Source organism: Rutilus rutilus (assembly GCF_951802725.1).
Source record: "Rutilus rutilus genome assembly, chromosome: 11".
Taxonomy (NCBI): Eukaryota; Metazoa; Chordata; class Actinopteri; order Cypriniformes; family Leuciscidae; genus Rutilus; species Rutilus rutilus.
Genome location: NC_140216.1, coordinates 36,162,352 through 36,184,369, shown reverse-complemented (window position 1 = coordinate 36,184,369; position 22,018 = coordinate 36,162,352). Strand labels below are relative to the sequence as shown.

General features: G+C 35.8%; 1 protein-coding gene and 1 long non-coding RNA gene across 2 annotated transcripts; both read right to left on the bottom strand.

Moving 5' to 3' along the window:
* Positions 1-4,100: 4,100 nt before the first annotated feature.
* LOC311299584 (lectin BRA-3-like) lies at positions 4,101-14,091 on the bottom strand. Its single transcript, XM_084423234.1, has 7 exons — positions 14,061-14,091; positions 12,384-12,468; positions 10,169-10,306; positions 9,460-9,510; positions 6,701-6,852; positions 5,193-5,305; positions 4,101-4,906 (listed from the first exon to the last, which is right to left on the bottom strand). Exons 2-7 carry the CDS (start codon positions 12,457-12,459, stop codon positions 4,735-4,737), a joined length of 702 nt encoding a protein of 233 aa, XP_084279360.1. The 5' UTR covers positions 12,460-12,468; positions 14,061-14,091; the 3' UTR covers positions 4,101-4,734.
* A 5,276-nt stretch (positions 14,092-19,367) lies between these two features.
* Positions 19,368-20,062, bottom strand: LOC311299585. Its single transcript, XR_014629162.1, has 3 exons — positions 19,991-20,062; positions 19,711-19,868; positions 19,368-19,482 (listed from the first exon to the last, which is right to left on the bottom strand). It is a non-coding gene; the product is annotated as an uncharacterized lncRNA (long non-coding RNA).
* Between the last annotated feature and the right edge of the window lie 1,956 nt (positions 20,063-22,018).

The following is a 22,018-nucleotide window of genomic DNA, read 5'->3' as shown; positions in this document are numbered from 1 at the left end:
AGCAGTGTTTAGAGATCAAATGTGATGACTGAATTCCAGCAAGATTTAAAAGTATGACCTAGATTTTTTGGACCAATTCGATTGCATCTGTTCTCGAGTCAACAACTCACTAGCTATGTTTCCATCCAAAGTTACGAATTTAACTTGTACGAAAAATTGGAATATTGCATAAAACATTTGCGAAATCAAGCATCATTTCCTTTCCCAGACAGCAACATAGTGTCGGCCCAGATCTGGTATGTGTGGATTCAATGCGCACCAGATGTGGCCCGGATCTGGGCCGACACTACTGTATGTTGCTGTGTGGGTTCAGTGAGTCGAAGAGAACAAAATCGTCACTTCCTAATAAACTGGCATTAAATATCACTAAGAAAAGTAAGGCACCCTTCTGAATCCTAAAATGACAAACGGGACACCCATCTGGTCTTGTGGACTTAACGGACATGTGCATGTGGCGGCCAGTTTAAGTGCACATAAAGTGAAAACTTCTTTTGAATACTTCTTTTGACAGGTGACTGCTTTTATTATTTTGAGAAGTACATTAAAGCTGATATTTATATAATTAGAAAAATCTTCATTCTTATTTGGTGAAAAAAAGAAAACGTTTGCTGGCAAGTTTTAATTGATTTTTTTTTTTTTTTTTTTTTACTTTCGGTCTTTCCGAGAAAGGACCAGGAAGAAAGAATGGAATTACTGAAGACTCGTTTAGATGGCAATCAGATCTCTCTCTTTTGGGAGACAATAACTTCATTTGTCGTGCACTTTGAGCTTTGACACTTTGCAGATGTTTTACATACACAAATCTAAATTACACACTACATAAAGGGTAATAAAAAAGCATAATGGGGGCAGTTTAAAATTGAGAATAAACATGCAAAATCAGTCCTTTATCTAAATATAAGTACAAAGTACTTTTTTTTTTTTTTTAAACACTTGTTTTTAAACTTGATGCATGCAAATTAATATTTAAGCACTGATCTAGATTTAAAGATCTGCTATTACAGATAATTAGTGAAATAGCATTAATATTTAATCTCTGCGTATTCACAGCATTTCCTCTTTCAGTTTTGTATGAAATTTTTAATTGGCAGGACATTAAAATTTGAAAACATTCACCTGTCCTTTTACATTTAAACAAATATTTAACAAAGGCTTAAAAACAGCATAACTGTCATTTTATTAATTGCACACAAAATAATAAGCCGTACATACCGGTGTTGAGGATGCAGTGATGCTGCTTTCACTCTTTACTGTTCTAATGCGTTTGTGTGCATCTGTGCTCTTAAAAACAGAGGCATGCAAGAAGTTACAAAACCTCAAACTCACATCTAAGAGAGTGAGTTACAGATCAATCTATCTGGTGTCTCACTGACTTCAATGTGGAAAAAGCCTGTACAACCCATGAAATGGCTTCGCTTTTTCACCATTTGGTGATATTAATACTGGAAAGTTACCAGTATTGGGCGAAGCATGTAATGCAACAAACTATATACAGTGCTATGCATAAGTTTAGACACCCATGCTAAAGTTGACTAAAAAGAGGAATAAAAAATCATCTTTTGGAAATTGAACTTAATGCCTTAATTAAAAAAATTAGGAAAAATCCAACCTTTAAGGACACCAATTTTCTTTGTGAATGAATAATGTATCGTAAATAAATAAATGTTCTTCCTTAAAATACAGGGTGCATAAGTCTGGACACCCCTATGTTAAATTCCCATAGAGGCAGGCAGATTTTTATTTTTAAAGGCCAGTTACTTCAGGATACTATGCATCCTGATAAAGTTCCCTTGGCCTTTGGAATTAAAATAGCCCCACATCATCACATAGCCTTCACCATACCTAGAGATTGGCATGGGGTACTTTCCATAAGATCATCTCTCAATGCAAATCAAACCAGCTATTAGGCTAACTGAAATAAAACCATGCCAATCTCTAGGTATGGTGAAGGCTATGTGATGATGTGGGGCTATTTTAATTCCAAAGGCCAAGGGAACTTTATCAGGATGCATAGTATCCTGAATCCATGAAGTAACTGGCCTTTAAAAATAAAAATCTGCCTGCCTCTATGGGAATTTAACATAGGGGTGTCCAGACTTATGCACCCTGTATTTTAAGGAAGAACATTTATTTATTTACGATACATTATTCATTCACAAAGAAAATTGGTGTCCTTAAAGGTTGGATTTTTCCTAATTTTTTTAATTAAGGCATTAAGTTCAATTTCCAAAAGATGATTTTTTATTCCTCTTTTTAGTCAACTTTAGCATGGGTGTCTAAACTTATACATAGCACTGTAAAAGTATACAAATTTTAATAATAGTTGAAAATAGTTTGTTCATTAAAATATCTTCAGAAATTCAGTTGTATCCTGTGGGAAAAAATAAGTATGACAAAAACAAGTGTTTTATAGGCTCTAACATTAACAAGGATTTTTGCACATGCAGAACGCTTTGAGAAAATGCAGTCACTCCACTCACACGCTGTGTTTGGGACATGGTATCAGTATGTCAGTACATTCACTGACTCTAAACCACCGCTGGATGTCAGTGGATGGTAAATGCTGTTAAAGGTAAAGATGGTTGCAACAGTGACATTTAGGCTAGTGGAGAATAGAGGAAAAAACAAACGCAAAAATGAGTTCATGCACTGCAGTCTACATGTTATCATCATCATAGCATGACAAGTTCAATTAATGCAGTTTACGTGTCACACACAACACAGATCTTGTCATCATCCTTTTGTATAACTTCAAGCTAATGCTTGCATATTCAAATAGCTACTCAGTATAGCTGCCATCTATTGATAGTGATTTATTCATTATGCTGTTTTTAAAGCAGTAATGTAATGATATTTTCCTCAAACATTATGTTTAGGGATTGTTTTTAAACTTCTGCAATCTATTCAGTCTGAAGTGCTCAATGCACTGACTTTTAGTAGATTACCTCAGGTTTTTTTTTTTTTTTTTTACTTTATAAGAAAGTAATATTCAATATTGATTGGACTTTGCATTGTTTTTGTGCTTGACATTCAGGGTTGCTGCTGTTGTAAAGTTTTTCTTTCTTCAAAGCAGACCAGGAGACGTTGGGATCACGTTCAAACAGAAGAGTTTCTTTATTTGAGCGCGGCTGCGGTTTCATCCAACATAATCTAACTCTAATACAGTATGCATTGTAGTTATATACATTCCAAGGGGGAGGGATTACATAGAGGTGGAGACCCTGAACAAAGCATGCAAATGAAGTAGGAACACACCCTACTCTGAGTCCAATTGAATCAGCATAACTATTCACATGCTGATACTGGCCAGGAACTCCAATTCCAAGAGCCATCCCAGAGCCATTAAAGACAGAAGGTGAAAGTCAATCAACCTAACGATTCAACGTCTGGGCTCCGAAAGGTGAGAATCAAGTGATCTGACTTATTTAAAACACAATAGAGAAAACAGGTCTGGCAGGAAAGGAGACTCTTGCTGGAGACTCAATAAATCAGTATATAAACTTTATCAGTTTATATACTATTGCAGTGGAAAAACTAAATTAAACATTTAATAAATATGTAATACAACACTGCCTTCAATAATTGATGCCTTTAATACTCAATTTTAGTGTTCAAAGTTAACTCACAAAGTGAATTATTTATCCAGTTTCTCATCCCTGCCTCCCTTACACATATATTTTATAATCAAAAACTTTTATCTTAGATGCAAATAATAGCGATTAATCGATTTGAATCGAGCAAAGATAGTTGTTTCGATGTGTATAAACATTCAGACACACTGTCTAAGCCTCTCTGTGCATGAGTCTGACAAACATATAGCACTAAACGATTCATTTGTGAATTGGACCAATCCGATTGCATCTGTTCTCGAGTCAACAACTCACTAGCTATGTGTCCATCCAAAGTTGTAAATTTAACTTATATGAATTTTTTTTATATCGCATAAAACATTTGCGAAATCAAGCAGTGTTTCCATTCCGAGACAGCAACGTAGTGTCGGCCCAGATCCGGGCCACATCTGGTATGTGTGGATTCAATGCGTACCAGATGTGGCCCGGATCTGGGCCGACACTGTTGCTGTGTGGGTTCAGTGAGTCGAAGAGAACAAAATCGTCACTTCCTAATTAACTGACATTAAATATCACAGAAAAGTAAGAGAAGCCACTGTATATAATAATTTTCATAATTTTTTTTTGATTGGTCCACTCTCAGGCATCCTTCTGAATCCTAAAATGACAAATGAAACACCCTATGGTCTTCTGGACTTAAAGGACATGTGCATGCGGCGGCCAGTGTCAGTGAAAACAACTTTGGACAGTTGACTGCTTTTATTATTTTGAGAAGTAGGCTACATTAAAAAATCTTCATTCTTATTTGGTAAAAAAAAAAAAAAAAACTGTATGCTGGAAAGTTTTAATTGATATATTTTTTGTAATATTCAAAACAGCATAATAGGGACAGTTTAAAATTGAGAATAAACATGATAAATAGCTATCAGTGCACAGTGCAGATCAATGTCAAAATATTAAAACACTTAAAAAACTGAGAAGTGAGCAAAACGTTTAGAAAAAAACACACGTTTTTAAACTTGATACATGCAAATTAATATTTAAGCACTGATCTAGAGTTAAAGATCCGCCATGAAAGATAATTATTGAAATAGCATTAATATTCAATATCTGCGTATTTACAGCATTTCCTCTTTCAGTTTTCATCAGTGTGGGAAAATGGTCTTTAAAAGTTAATCTTTTCACAGATAAACTTTTTCTGCTCTTTGCAGGATTGATCAAACCATTTGTTAAAGTAACCATCCCGATTTCCCAGACTAGCGCAGTTCTCTCCAGAAGGATCTTCTTGTTTCCAGTTATCAGGTTCTCCCGGCTCATTTTCTCTCTCGTGCCAGAACCTTTGGAATCAGAAAATTAGACAGTCTAATTAAAACAGAAGTATATTCAACATATTTCATGGATCGAGAACAGACTGAATATATTTCACAGATAAACAGGCAAGAAAATACAAATGCAATGCATCTGTAATGGAACATACTGCAATACACAGTAGATTCACAGAAAGGTAAAGGCCAGATTTCATATATATATATATATATATATATAGATATAGATAGATAGATATATAGATAGAGAGAGAGAGAGAGAGAGAGAGAGAGAGAGAGAGAGAATTAGTGTTCTTACTGTACTCCAGTTTCAGTGAGAGTTTGGTTGTTCACCCAAACCCAGTGTCCTTCAGTGTCCAGATCATTGAGACCAATCCAGTGCATCTCTTTAATGTTAGAGACCAGAAAATCCTAAAAGAGAACATTTGGTTTGGTCATGTTTTATCTCATTACATACAATTCAGATGCCAAACTCAAGCCGGAAACACTTCATACAACTTGGGTTACAATCTCGTGTAACACCTCAGATGACTACAGTGCAGGAAACAGTGTGTGGTTTTGACCATATGTGTTCAGCTTCTTCCTCTTGAGGTTCAGTCACTTGTGGTTTTGCTTTAGCACATCACATTTTAGAACATATTATCACCAGAAAAACTGCCACACAGACATGATTAATCTTCCTCTGAGCAAGGTTACAATTATTTGTTCAGTTCTCAGCCGATTTCCACATATATAACATTATTTTATGCCTAATCCTGATTTCAAGGTTAGAATTATGGCCAGTGACAGATAAAAAAATGCAAACAATACACAGATGATTTCTGATACACTGGGTGTTTTACAATATCCAAACAGTGACAAAGAGCAGCTTATGTTTCTGTAAAGTTCTTTGACATTGACATTAAATTGAGTATTTGAGCATTTTATCTTCTTTGCAGATTTTAAGTTAAATTATACATTTTGAGTACTAATTTGTTATTTATCTTATATTATTTTTTTAAATGTATATGATGAAAATGTTTTCAAATTAGGCAATGTTAAAGAGATAGTTCACCCAAAAATGAAAATTAGCTCATGATTTATCCTAGGTGTATATGGCATTCTTCCTTCAGACGTATACAATCAGAGTTATATTAAAAAATGTCCTGGCTCTTCCAAGCTTCATAATGGCAGTGATTGGCTGTATGTCTTTGTAAGTCCATTAAAGTGCATCTATTATTAAAGTGCTCCACACGTCTCCGGGCCTTAATAAAGGCCTTCTGAAGTGATGCACATCTGAACTTGACGGACAACATAATGACGAATGCGTTTGCCCAGCCCTGTTTGTTTGAACCGCGAGAGATGTCAATTGCCGCCATTACGTTGTTCAAGTGTTCAAGCTCAAGTATTACTCTTTTGGCGTAAATCGATGCAAACGGCTGTCTGTTGGAAGCTAGTTATTTTAGTCGATAAAGTTTTAAATATGGATATTTTCTTACACGAACGCATCGCTTCACATCAGAAGGCCTTTATTAACCCTTTAATATTAAGCACTTTAATAATAGATGCACTTTAATGGACTTACAAAGACATACAGCCATTCACTGCCATTGTGAAGCTTGTAAGAGCCAGGACATTTTTTAATATAACTCTGATTGTATTCGTCATATACACCTAGGATGGCTTCAGGGTGAGTAAATGATGGGCTAATTTTCATTTTTGGGTGAACTATCCCTCTACGCATTTTGCAGGGTTCAGTGTTGTGTAATCTTTGTGTTACTTTTGCTTACATCTAATATCAATTATATAATAATTGATCTGACTTGCCTGTTCTGATTGGCTGGTTATGGTCACCAGATTGGCTCCTTTTGAAACACAGACATCTCGACTGCTCGACCAGTTCAGTTTATTAGAGCTGAATAAATACAGCTTTCCACGACAAGCTATCCAGCCATTCACAGAGAGATTACAAGACTGAGCTATGAGGAATGAATTAAAAGACAATTAAAATTTCATTATTTAGATCATAAGGGTCTTGAAGCTAATCAAACTATAGTTCATTGTGCTTTCCTTGCACTTTAAAAAGTAAAGGAGAGAGATGAATGTTCTCTGCAGCAGCAATGGAGAAAGAGTTTGATGAAGTCTGTTACTGTAACTTATGTCAGTTTGCATACACAAGTTTAGACAAAATATGATGCTGAATCAACAAAACAATGTTATAAAAAATGTCAAACACAAGCCCACTCACCAACACAAAGGGCGAGCAGTTCTTTAACTCTGGTGTAATTGGTGTGGTGGAAATTCTTTCTCAACTTAAAATTAATAATTGGAAGACAGCTGGAGATTTCAAAAGTTATAAAGATCTTTATTTCTTGCAAGAAATTGACATTCACATACAGAACGCATCTGGTATGGGAAGGTTCCGACTTCTGCTTTTTGCCCAGCTTATATACACAAAACACATCCTGGTTATAGGCTTCACCATTCGTTTACCTTAAAAGGAGGCATCTCGTCCAAAATCTTTGTCTTGCATAAATTATATCCAAACAGAACAATATCATGCCTAGATACAAGTTCCTGTTTTTAGCTGCTGCTCAAAATTCACACCTTTTGTCTATCGTTATTTTTAATCTTAAGCTACGCACATACTTTTCACACTTGAAGCTCACAAAAGGTCACTTGAGTACTCTTAGTCTCTTTGCTACTAAGTCTCCTATAACTCAAAACATTTTGTTCCTGCAAGCTTGTCTTAACTTATGCATTTCTAAAACTTGGTTACATATCTTTAATAACGTGCTTTAGCTTATATGAATATATTTCTTCAAATGCTCATGAGGAAAAAATAAAGTGACAGATGTTAATACAAGTTGTACACTTCTAAAAGTAAAAACACATCTAAGAGTAAAAAACACATCTAAATGTAAAATTTCTATCACAATCCACCCCATGTTCATTCAAAGAACATACACAAAATTTGACATTTACTTCTTCCATAATCATAGTACATTGCCTTTTAACTTTAAATCAAGTTTCATTATCCTTTGCTAAATTTCGAATCACTTTGATCTATTAGGCCTTTAGATACTGTTTTTTGTCCAATTTTCCTTTGTCTTTTGCAGATGGCTTACACTCAGACATTAAACACTTATGCTTACATTAAACACACATTAATTAACTGTGGTATCCTATGATGCCACCCTTTTGAGAAATCCACTGTCTCCAATTCTTTATCATTATCATACTCGACGGTATTTATATTTGCGTATTGAATTTTTTTTTTTTGTATCGTATTTAAAATTTCCCAGTCGCGTGCTCACACGCACTGTATTTACTGTGTTAATCCTCCCCCAGCGTTGCCACCACGCCGGCCTAAATCCGTCAATCTAGGACTTTCAAAAATGCCCACATCCGTCGATGCTAGGTCTTTTTCCCAGACAAAGGCCTTATTAAATGTTTGAAAATCACTTTCAGCTTATTCCAAACCGCACCTTGTCTAGACGTTTGAGAATTACTTTCCGGTTTATTCTCCAAACTCTGGCCCTTCTGGGAAAACAATTAACACCTGGCATTTGAGAAATTACTTTCAAATTTATTCTCAAACCCTAATTTTCTCTCACCGTGCTTTTTGCAGCTTGGTTCTTTATTCGGGATCGCGTCCACCTAGGCCTGCCGTGGTATCTACAATTCTCCCCCTCAACCTCTAGTTTTAGCGTTGGGGTATGGAGCCATAGACTTCTTGTCTTTGGGATGTTCAGTCAATTGCTCGTCCACGGAGGTCATCAGCTTTGCGAATCCCATCCTCGTCGCCATTTGTGGTGGAAATTCTTTCTCAACTTAAAATTAATAATTGGAAGACAGCTGGAGATTTCAAAAGTTATAAAGATCTTTATTTCTTGCAAGAAATTGACATTCACATACAGAACGCATCTGGTATGGGAAGGTTCCGACTTCTGCTTTTTGCACAGCTTATATACACAAAACACATCCTGGTTATAGGCTTCACCATTCGTTTACCTTAAAAGGAGGCATCTCGTCCAAAATCTTTTTCTTGCATAAATTATATCCAAACAGAACAATATCATGCCTAGATACAAGTTCCTATTTTTAGCTGCTGCTCAAAATTCACACCTTTTGTCTATCGTTATTTTTAATCTTAAGCTACGCACATACTTTTCACACTTGAAGCTCACAAAAGGTCACTTGAGTACTCTTAGTCTCTTTGCTACTAAGTCTCCTATAACTCAAAACATTTTGTTCCTGCAAGCTTGTCTTAACTTATGCATTTCTAAAACTTGGTTACATATCTTTAATAACGTGCTTTAGCTTATATGAATATATTTCTTCAAATGCTCATGAGGAAAAAATAAAGTGACAGATGTTAATACAAGTTGTACACTTCTAAAAGTAAAAACACATCTAAGAGTAAAAAACACATCTAAATGTAAAATTTCTATCACATTGGTTTTAAGTTCCTCTAGTTCTCTAGTAACTTGAAGAAAATGGGAAGAATAAAGTTACTCACATGGACAGTTCAGTGAACAACATGTTTGTGCTGTAATGTTTATGAAATATTAACACTTTCTCACTTGTGCTGTTCATCTCTTGAGCTGATTTTAAATCGGCAAGCGTATTGACATCTGAATTAAAGAGAAAACAATAGCAGCAGCAATTGTTAAAAAGTCTTTGCTGTCTATTACATTTTGAACAATCTGTCCATATAAGTCAAAGGAGAGATATTTAAAGTATAAAGTTTTCTAAACTAAAAGATTGCACACCTAAAACTGAAATAATCTTCAAAAGTATGAATGGAGTTTGTACATTAATGCTTCAGGCTGAATTAACTGCCATTTTATATATTCAATGTGAAGGTTTAGGTGTTTAGTAAATGTGTTAATTTATTATAAATGAATGATTTGTGTTATATTTTCTAATTAACTTATAATTATTTTAGGCATCAGAACATAAATACAATTTTCAATGTAATATCCAGACAAACTTTCTAAATGGTTGTAAAGATACAAAGACACAAAGTATAATGAGACACAACAAGAGGGCTAACATTTTCATGGGACTTAAATATCTCACAATACAATGATGCACAGCGTGATGACAAAAGAAAATAAATTCAGTGTTCAAGAATGCTTTCTTAATCTACAGCTTAAAATAGCTTTGTCAGAGAAAAGTATGATTTTGAAAAATAAAAGAATTCTATTGCAGATGTTTCTGCTCCACAATATAGATATAGATATAGATGCACCCTGAACAGAGCAAAGATCTAGTATCAGTTATACTCACAAATCATCCATAGAGCGCAGAGACCTCCGAGAGCAAAAACAAGAGAGAAACCCAGAACAATCAGAAGAACTTTAGTCCACTTAGGAGAAGTGACCTCTCTCTCTCTCTCTCTCTCTCTCTCTCTCTCTCTCTCTCGGTCTTGAAGAGAGATACATGGGGTGATAAATATTGTTAAAGTGATAATAGTAATTAAAGTGATCAAATATTTAAAACCCTGCAGGAATTTTCCTTGTGGGCCTGTGAAACTTAATTTCTTAGATGAGCTCACTTCATTTGGGTAATGTAAACTAATGTAAACAAAATGAAGATTCTCGATAATGATCAACGACAGAAAGAAAGAAAGAAAGAAAGAAAGAAAGAAAGAAAGAAAGAAAGAAAGAAAGAAAGAAAGAAAGAAAGAAAGAAAGAAAGAAAGAAAGAAAGAAAGAAAGAAAAGAGGAAAAATCTGACACGTAACACCAGGTTCCAATGGCGTTGTTGTTGTTACTTAAACCTCATGGATTCTGATTAAAATTAAGTTTTTGTAAAATGCTAACTTTTTTCATTTGATGTTTTGTGTTAAAATGTATTGTATATATACCCTGGTAATCCAGAGTTCTTGCGAGAGCACAAGCTGAATTTGCTCAGCGAGTTTAATCTGGTGTCGAGTAATGATGCTCATTAAATATGCCCCTCGATCTGAGCTGCACCAATCACATCGGGTTATCTGATATAGGCGGGCCAGAGGCGAGCTAAACAGATGATGACAGCGCTGTGACGTCGAAGTCATTAGTAAACATTGCAAGATGGCTATGGATGAACACTAGGGGCCCTATTTTAACAGCCATTTCACAGCCGAGGAGACCGACGTTCTCGTCAGGGCCGTAAAACACAGAAAAGTGACATTGGGGATGGAGAAACCCACCCAAATTAGCTGCGGTTAAACAGGCGTATGATAATTTGGGTAAATGTGTAAGCTAGATTTATGCTTTTATAATAAACTATCTATCTATCTATCTATCTATCTATCTATCTATCTATCTATCTATCTATCTATCTATCTATCTATCTATCTATCTATCTATCTATCTATCTATCTATCTATCTATCTATCGTAATAATGTATGATTTGCAAAAATGAAAACTGCTGCTTCTGTGTAGATGAGAGAATCAAAGTGTATGCGCGTTGTGCACACGCTACATTGATTATGGCCAAGCATGTGCCTTAAAATAGCATATGAATATCAAGCGCAACTCGCCACTGACTTTAGACTAGGTTTTTCCTGGTCAGTGACGGAATTGTTTTCTAAACCTGCAAAATAGCATCAGGGAACGTTTGCGCCGGAACACGCAAAGAGCGGTTTGCGCTCTTTGCACTGAACCGCCCCGGGGAGCGCAAGTGTATTTCCTAGTTTACCGACGTGCGTCTGTGGAGGGAAATGTCCGCTGTGCGCAGGTGCAAAATAGGAATGATACATGCGTCGGTGTACAAAGTCAATTGCGCTGGGTGCAAGATAGAGCCCTAGTTGTTTGAAATGGCTTTGGCCGCTACAATGAACGAGTTAGACTTGGCTCTTTCTCTAAATGAGGAACAGAAGACGGCGCTCGAATCGTTCCTTTGCTAGAAGGGCGTTTTTGCTGTTTTGCCGACTGGATACGGTAAGAGTCTAATCTACCAGTTATCTCCGCTGGTAGCTAAGCGTATGGGGTTTATTGTTGTGATTGGTCGTAGTGTTATCCAATTGCGTGCAGTGAGATTTTCAAATGCATGTTTGGTGCCGCCTCTCGAGCTGGCCGATTTTCATTAGTCCACGCCTGACCATTAATCTTTTAGATTTAGGTCTGGATTTCCAGGCTATATACAGAAATAAGTCATAGATAAATAAGCCATAGACATAAATTTGACACAATCTTTAACCTGTTAACTGTCTTTTAAACTTAAATGGCTGTATTCATAAATTTTTTAAATATACAAACCGGTTTTAAAGACACTCGCAACTTCAAAAATTAAAGTGTCCAAAAGTTATAGAAGTTTAAGTTTATTGTAAAGCAAATGTACTGAACTAAACATTTTTAATTAAATTTTATACTAAATATATATTTTACAAAATAATCTGGACTCTAAAATTGCTATAGAAAATCAGCTTTTTGTCTAACCAAGTTGTGTTCCAAAGTTGATTTCACAAAAAAAATGTTTTTAATGCAATGATATATTATATATTTTATAATATCTTACCTCTGTACAGAGAGCAGTTGCCATCTGAAGCTGTTGCTGAAGGCATGTAATCAACATTTCCGTAAACTGAATCCATTTCTATAACCTGATAAAATGTGTGTATGTTGAGTGTTTGCTGGAAACAAGGAAGCCACAGAAATATTACAACGGTCATTTAATGTCATTTGTACAGACAGAAGTATAAGAAAATAGAGGAAAAGAACAAATTAAACTTGATTAGCAGTGTTTAGAGATCAAATGTGATGACTGAATTCCAGCAAGATTTAAAAGTATAACCTAGATCAGTGGTTCTCAATTCCAGTCCTCGGGACCCCTTGCTCTGCACATTTAGTATGTCTCTCTTATCTGACACACTCAGTTCAGTTCATGGAGTCTCTCCTAATGAGCTGATGATCTGGTTCAGGTGTGTTAAATAAGGGAGACATACAAAATGTGCAGAGCAGCGGGTCCCAAGGACTGGAATTGAGAACCACTGACCTAGATCTTTTGGACCAATTCGATTGCATCTGTTCTTGAGTCAACAACTCACTAGCTATGTTTCCATCCAAAGTTGCGAATTTAACTTGTACAAAAAAATATATTGAATATTTTCAAAAAATTGGAATATCGCATAAAACATTTGCGAAATCAAGCAGCGTTTCCATTCCCAGACAGCAACATCGGCCCAGATCTGGTATGTGTGGATTCAATGCGCACCAGATGTGGCCCGGATCTGGGCCGACACTATGTTGCTGTGTGGGTTCAGTGAGTCGAAGAGAACAAAATCATCACTTCCTAATAAACTGGCATTAAATATCACTAAGAAAAGTAAGGCACCCTTCTGAATCCTAAAATGACAAATGGGAAACCCATATGGTCTTGTGGACTTAACGGACATGTGCATGTGGCGGCCAGTTTAAGTGCACATTTTGAATACTTCTTTTGACAGGTGACTGCTTTTATTATTTTGAGAAGTACATTAAAGCTGATATTTATATAATTTGAAAAATCTTCATTCTTATTTGGTGGAAAAAAAAAACAAAAAACGTTTGCTGGCAAGTTTTAATTGATTTTTTTATATATATTTTTTTTACTTTCGGTCTTTCTGAGAAAGGACCAGGAAGAAAGAATGGAATTACTGAAGACTCGTTTAGATGGCAATCGGATCTCTCTCTTTTGGGAGACAATAACTTCATTTGTCGTGCACTTTGATCTTTGACACTTTGCAGATGTTTTACATACACAAATCTAAATTACACACTACATAAAGGGTAATAAAAAGCATAATAGGGGTAGTTTAAAATTGAGAATAAACATGCAAAATCAGTCCTTTATCTAAATATCAATACACAGTGCAGATCGATAAAACGGTTAAAAAACTGAGAAGTGAGCAAACGTTTAGAAAAAAAAAAACACAGTTTTTAAACTTGCAAATACATGCAAATGAATATTTAAGCACTGATCTAGAATTAAAGATCTGCTATTAAAGATAATTAGTGAAATAGCATTAATATTTAATCTCTGCGTATTTACAGCATTTCCTCTTTCAGTTTTGTATGACATTTTTAAATTGGCAGGACATTAAAATTTGAAAACGTTCACCTGTCCTTTTACATTTCAACAAATATTTAACAAAGGCTTAAAAACAGCATAACTGTCATGTCATTAACTGCACACAAAATAATAAGCCGTACATACCGGTGTTGAGGATGCAGTGATGCTGCTTTCACTCTTTACTGTTCTAATGCGTTTGTGTGCATCTTAACATGCAGGAAGTTACAAAACCTCAAACTCACACCTAAGTGAGTGAGTTACAGATCAATCTATCTGGTGTCTCACAGAGTTCAATGTGGAAAAAGCCTGTACAACCCATGAAATGGCTTCGCTTTTTCACCATATTTGGTGATATTAATACTGGAAAGTTACCAGTATTGGGCGAAGCATGTAATGCAACAAACTATATAAAAGTATACAAATTTTAATAATAGTTGAAAATAGTTTGTTCATTAAAATATCTTCAGAAATTCAGTTGTATCCTGTGGGAAAAAATAAGTATGACAAAAACAAGTGTTTTATAGGCTCTAACATTAACAAGGATTTTTGCACATGCAGAATGCTTTGAGAAAATTATGGCGTTATTTTTTAGTCAAATGTCATGAGCGTGTAAGACATGCTCACGAGCACATTATGTTATTTCACACGCGCAAAAATGAACCTTCAGCTGGCATGATAAAAGTACTCGCGCACAAATTCAACAACCGAGAGGTGTACAAGTAGCTGCGAGCGAGCGCCTGGCATACTCTCATAGGTTAACTCTGCTTGTACAGTGGAATCCTGCTCGCGCGCAGCGGGCTTCTGCTCGCGGAGTGCTGTTTTGCTCGCGCAGTGGATTTCTGCTCGCTCAGCTGATTTCTGCTCGCTCGAGTCTACATGACTTTTGACAATTTGGGGGCGGAAACCAAGGAGGGCACTGACCCTCTTATGATTGGTCACTTTCATCATGGAAAATCTTGGGAAATCCTAACCCCGCCCACCTTCTGACGCAGCGCGCGTCACTCAGCTCGCTCTGCTACTCCGTCTATCTCTGTGTATATTTTAGACAACGAAATATGTGATATTCACCATACTAACTCTTTTCGTTTTCATTTAAAGAAATCTTAAACATGATAGCCACACAAATGTGGTTCAGGCAACGCGTATTGATTATATTCACTGCACATTGCCTATTTATACAAAAAAATATATATATATAAAACACAAACCTGCCTCTTTTCGTTTTAAATATAATATAAAAACATTAAACATTTTAATATGGTCCAGGCAATATGTGCATTTGTACTAAACAACAGATTTTGCAGTAAACAACATTACAGTTTTTAAAAATTTTACATACAATTATTACAATTTAAAATGACAAAACTCAACCCAGTCTCTTTTTGTTAAATTTCAGTTTTTAGCAATATTAGCCATTATAAAAGTATAAGTAAAAGGTATAAGAAGCTATACAAATAAAGCTATACATATAAGCTATTTAACTTTACCGTTGTATGGTTAGACTAGAGCGCTGACTTTGTATGTTTGACTGAATTGTTTGCTTTATTTGTATAGCTTCTTATACCTTTGACTTATCCACCTTATTCTGCTCTAAACAATGCGCGCTGCCATAACGACGACTCCAGTTGCCTACTTCCGGTTCGTAGCGCTTGACCTGTACTAGCAGCGAGAGAATGAGTTCAAGCTCCTCATGTGCAGTTGTTGGTTGTTTTAACAATTCAAAGAAGATTTCAAACTTTTTAGAAACTGAGTGTTTCGAGCATAAGATAAGAAGGAGATAATGCCCAATGTCCGGTTCCGTATCAGATACATTCAATAAAGTAAACGTGTTAGCGTTAAAACTGAAGCATAAGAAAAAAAGTCGGAAAACTTTGCCCATTAATTAGATGTGCAAGGCAAGCAGGCAAGTTTTCGGGTTGTTATGGACAAGTAAATATTACATTATTGTATATTATATGAAATACAATTATAATAAAATTCTAAGTTATGACTACTGTATACTGTAGGCTACTGTTTTTATTTTTAAAAGGATGTGATGTTGTTGTGAGATTGTCTTTTGTCCATGTTAACATGACAGATGTGAAAAACATTTTGGCTCGTTTGACTCAGCTCACTGAAAAGAGCCGGTTCTTTTGACTCACGGCTCTTTAGAAAATACATTCTTATCTCCTTCTTATCTTATGCTCGAAACACTCAGTTTCTAAAAAGTTTGAAATCTTCTTTGAATTGTTAAAACAACCAACAACTGCACATGAGGAGCTTGAACTCATTCTCTCGCTGCTAGTACAGGTCAAGCTACGAACCGGAAGAAGGCAACCGGAGTCGTCGTCATGGCAGCGCGCATTGTTTAGACTGAGCAGAAACAGGTGGATACTTTTATAATGGCTAATATTGCTAAAAACTGAAATTTAACAAAAAGAGACTGGGTTGAGTTTTGTCATTTTAAATTGTAATAATTGTATGTAAAATTTTTAAAAACTGTAATGTTGTTTACTGCAAAATCTGTTGTTTAGTACAAATGCACATATTGCCTGGACCATATTAAAATGTTTAATGTTTTTATATTATATTTAAAACGAAAAGAGGCAGGTTTGTGTTTTATATATATATATATTTTTTTATAAATAGGCAATGTGCAGTGAATATAATCAATACGCGTTGCCTGAACCACATTTGTGTGGCTATCATGTTTAAGATTTCTTTAAATGAAAACGAAAAGAGTTAGTATGGTGTTTTATCACATATTTCGTTGTCTAAAATATACACAGAGATAGCCGGAGTAGCAGAGCGAGCTGAGTGACGCGCGCTGCGTCAGAAGGTGGGCGGGGTTAGGATTTCCCAAGATTTTCCATGATGAAAGTGACCAATCATAAGAGGGTCAGTGCCCTCCTTGGTTTCCGCCCCCAAATTGTCAAAAGTCATGTAGACTCGAGCGAGCAGAAATCAGCTGAGCGAGCAGAAATCCACTGCGCGAGCAAAACAGCACTCCGCGAGCAGAAGCCCGCTGCGCGCGAGCAGGATTCCACTGTACAAGCAGAGTTAACCTATGAGAGTATGCCAGGCGCTCGCTCGCAGCTACTTGTACACCTCTCGGTTGTTGAATTTGTGCGCGAGTACTTTTATCATGCCAGCTGAAGGTTCATTTTTGCGCGTGTGAAATAACATAATGTGCTCGTGAGCATGTCTTACACGCTCATGACATTTGACTAAAAAATAACGCCATAGAAAATGCAGTCACTCCACTCACATGCTGTGTTTGGGACATGGTATCAGTATGTCAGTACGTTCACTGACTCTAAACCACCGCTGGATGTCAGTGGATGGTAAATGCTGTTAAAGGTAAAGATTGTTGCAACAGTGACATTTAGGCTAGTGGAGAATAGAGGAAAAAACTAACGCAAAAATGAGTTCATGCACTGCAGTCTATCATCATCATAGCATGACAAGTTCAATTAATGCAGGTTACGTGTCACACACAACACAGATCTTGTCATCATCCTTTTGTATTACTTCAAGCTAATGCTTGCATATTCAAATAGCTACTCAGTATAGCTGCCATCTATTGATAGTGATTTATTCATTATGCTGTTTTTAAAGCAGTAATGTAATGATATTTTCCTCAAACATTATGGTTAGGGATTGGTTTTAAACTTCTGCAATCTATTCAGTCTGAAGTGCTCAATGCACTGACTTTTAGTAGATTACTTCAGTCTTTTTTTTCCTTTCTTTTTTTTCTTTCTTTGTACTTTATAAGAAAGTAATATTCAATATTGATTGGACTTTTCATTGTTTTTGTGCTTGACATTCAGGGTTGCTGCCTTCAATAATTGATGCCTTTTATACTCAATTTTAGTGTTCAAAGTTAGCTCACAAAGTGAATTATTTATCCAGTTTCTCATCCCTGCCTCCCTTACACATATATTTTATAATCAAAAACTTTTATCTTAGATGCAAATAATAGCGATTAATCGATTTGAATCGATCGAAGATAGTTGTTTCGATGTGTATAAACATTCAGACACACTGTCTAAGCCTCTCTGTGCATGAGTCTGACAAACCCGTTCAATCGATTTGCAAATAGCACTAAACGATTCATTTGTGAATTGGACCAATCCGATTGCATCTGTTCTCGAGTCAACAACTCACTAGCTATGTGTCCATCCAAAGTTGCAAATTTAACTTATATGAAAAATTTGAATATCGCATAAAACATTTGCGAAATCAAGCAGCGTTTCCATTCCGAGACAGCAACGTAGTGTCGGCCCAGATCTGGCATGTGTGGATTCAATGCGTACCAGATGTGGCCCGGATCTGGGCCGACACTATGTTGCTGTGTGGGTCAGTGAGTCGAAGGGAACAAAATCATCACTTCCTAATAAACTGGCATTAAATATAACAGAAAAGTAAGAGTAAGAGCCACTGTATATAATCATTTTCATATTTTTTTTTGATTGGTCCGCTCACAGGCATCCTTCTGAATCCTAAAATGACAAATGAAACACCCTATGGTCTTCTGGACTTGCATGCGGCGGCCAGTGTCAGTGAAAACTTCTTTTGAATACTTCTTTTGACAGTTGACTGTTTTGATTATTTTGAGAAGTACATTAAAGCTGATATTTTTATAATTTGAAAAAATTTCATTCTTATTTGGTGAAAAAAACAAAAAAAGTGTATGCTGGAAAGTTTTAATTGATATATTTTTTGTAATATTCATAAAAGCATAATAGGGGCACTTTAAAATTGAGAATAAACATGATAAATAGCGATCAGTGCACAGTGCAGATCAATGTCAAAATATTAAAACACTTAAAAAACTGAGAAGCGAGCAAAACGTTTAGAAAAAAAACACACGTTTTTAAACTTGATACATGCAAATTAATATTTAAGCACTGATCTAGAGTTAACGATCCGCCATGAAAGATAATTATGGAAATAGCATTAATATTCGATCTCTGCGTATTTACAGCATTTCCTCTTTCAGTTTTCATCAGTGAGGGAAAAATGGTCTTTAAAAGTTAATCTTTTCACAGATAAACTTTTTCTGCTCTTTGCAAGATTGATCAAACCATTTGTTAAAGTAACCTTCCCAATTTCCCAGACTAGTGCAGTTCTCTCCAGAAGGATCTTCTTGTTTCCAGTTATTAGGTTCTCTCTGCCAATATTCTCTCTTGCGCCAGAACCTTTGGAAGCAGAAAATTAGACAGTCTAATTAAAACAGAAGTATATTCAACATATTTCATGGATCGAGAACAGACTGAATATATTTCACAGATAAACAGGCAAGAAAATACAAATACAATGTATCTGTAATGGAACATACTGCAATACACAGTAGATTCACAGAAAAAAGGAAAAGGCCAGATTTCATATATATATATATATATATATATATATATATATATAGAGAGAGAGAGAGAGAGAGAGAGAGAGAGAGAGAGAATCAGATTTCTTACTGTACTCCAGTTTCATTGAGAGTTTGGTTATTCACCCAAACCCAGTGTCCTTCAGTGTCCAGATCATTGAGACCAATCCAGTGCGTCTCTTTAACGTTAGAGACCAGAAAATCCTAATGGAGAAAACATTATGCAAACACATAATGCATAGTACAGTATATTGCTTAAAGAGAGAAATGCTTTTGTATTAAAGCATTTACTGTATATTACACATTTTTATTAAGGGCAAAATCACATCTCAAAATCAAATCTTCCTTAAAAAATGTTATAAGATTATTTAACATCATAAAGTTCTTTGACTCACATCCAACATCAGTTACTTCAAGATTTCTCAGTCTTACCTGTTCTGATTGGCTGGTTATGGTCACCAGATCGGCTCCTTTTGAAACACAGACATCTCGACTGTTCGTCCAGTTCAGTTTATCAGAGCTGAAGAAGTAAAACTTTCCACCCCAAGCTGTCAAGCTCATATTACAGTTCAAGGACTGAGCTGCGAATGCTGAAATAAAAAGCATGTAGAAATGATCCATATCAGATCTTAACACTCTTTGACGATAATTATTGGTTCATTGTGCAGAAATTGATAAAACACCTCAGCCTTCTAAAAGAGAATCCGTTCACCTTTGTAAAAGGACAGTTGTTCTCTAACTCTGGTGTAGTCAGCCATACGTTCCTCAAGCTCTCTTTCCATGGCTGGTACAGAAACAGAACAATAGCTTGTTTGCATATGACGACACGTCACTGCGTTGCCATGGCGCGAAATGCAGATGGAGGGCAGGAAGTGATTTGTTACATTTAGGAAGCACTATAACAAACTCAAAATGCCGATGTTTTGCGTCGTTTATGGTTGCTCAAATCGATTAAACCACGAGGAGTTTTATCGTGTACCAAAAGTTGTTGTTAATAAGGGGGAAAAATGCAAGAAATTGACCGAAAAACGCCGGAAAAAAATGACTTGCAAACCTACGTCTGCGGTCGGGAGGAGCCGAATCATAAAACGCCCGTGTGTGCAGTGATCACTTCGTCAAAGGTGAATTAATACAATTTATGTGGATGTTTTTTGTAACGTACCAGTTTCTGAACTTTGTAAAGTTAAAGTAATTGTTTCTTCTTTTCTTTGAGTTTGTAAGTTACCCCTGTAACTGAAGACAAATGTAACGTTACAGGCAAATCTTTCAATTCAATTGAAAAATCGCTCCTCTTCATAACGTAAGGATCACGTCCAACATATGTTTAAATTTTTTGTTATATTTTTCGCTTGTAATAGCGTCTAAAGTAGTACAGTTCGGACTTTCCTCCATCTCGTCCATTTCGCTCTTCACTTCCTGCCCTCCATCTGAATTTCGCGCGTCATCACAATCACGTGACTGCAAACCACCTATTGGTTGAGACTAACTTGTATTTCCTCTACAAACATTTACATTTACATTTACATTTATTCATTTAGCTGACGCTTTTATCCAAAGCGACTTACAATTGCTATATATGTCAGAGGTCGCACGCCTCTGGAGCAACTAGGGGTTAAGTGTCTTGCTCAGGGACACATTGGTGTCTCACAGTGGATTCGAACCCGGGTCTCTCACACCAAAGGCTTATCCATTGCGCCACACCACCCCATAAACAAAACTGTTTAAATTAAAACGGGTTCAGAATTAGAAATAGCACCTCTTGGTCTGTGTACGGTATAAAGCTGAAACTAACACAACTTACTGTCTTTAGCGCGGAGACTTTCTCTAACTCTGTTGTAGTTGGCTGTAAGCTCTCTCACCATGTCTGGTATAACAATGGTTATGAAGAAAGGAGAAAACAAGTGGTTGGAGAAATGAGTTTAAAGTGTGTTGAAATGAGCTGAGGGATTTAATCTAAACTGGTTCAAGCTGAAACTAACACAACTTACTGTCTTTAGTGCGGAGATCTTCTCTAACTCTGTTGTAGTTAACTGTAAGTACAGGAACAGGTACAGGAACAGTTAATAAATAAATTAAATAAAAATAAAAAATATATAAAAAAAACAAGACAAAAACGGACAAATCACCTAGTCATTAAAGAATCAAATACATTTTACTCACGTGTGCTCTTGGTCGCCTGGGCAGAAAGTTTCACTGACAGACTGGAATCTGAATAAAGACAAAACATAAGCAGTAGCAGTGATATAATTTGTATTTAAAAAAAAAGACATTTTGTCACAATTCAAATCAACTTGTTACTTTTGAGTTCACTGAACAATATATTTGTATCTGTGTATCTACACTGTAAAGCATATTATTCAAAGTTGTATATAAAGCAAAGATTATTGGAGTACATTTTAAAAGATAATATTATTTCAGTCTGATTTAAATCAATGCATATCATATTAGTTATCAAAATCATATAGTTATACTCACACAGTATACCCAGAATACAGAGACCTCCAAGGGCAAAAACCAGAGAAACAGCAAAAACAATCAGAAGAATTTTAGTCCATTTAGGAGGACAAACTTCCCTCTCACTGTCTTGCTCTTCAGTGGAGTTATCTGTGATTGGAAATTTGATGAGATGAAGGAAATTATTGCTTAACCAAAAATAGAATTCATATTTTCTCATTTTATTTGTCTTAGACAACTATTTTTTAAGTTGGTAGAATGAGTAAGTTAAGGCTAAATTATTGTT

Coding starts and splice junctions, on each gene's coding strand:
- LOC311299584 (XM_084423234.1), bottom strand. CDS start 12,459: ATGGATTCAGTTTACGGAAATGTTGATTACATGCCTTCAGCAACAGCT. Junction 10,307..12,383: donor CAACTGCTCTCTGTACAGAG/GTAAGATATTAT, acceptor TCTCTCTTCAAG/ACCGAGAGAGAGAGAGAGAG. Junction 4,907..5,192: donor CTCACTGAAACTGGAGTACA/GTAAGAACACTA, acceptor CTGATTCCAAAG/GTTCTGGCACGAGAGAGAAA.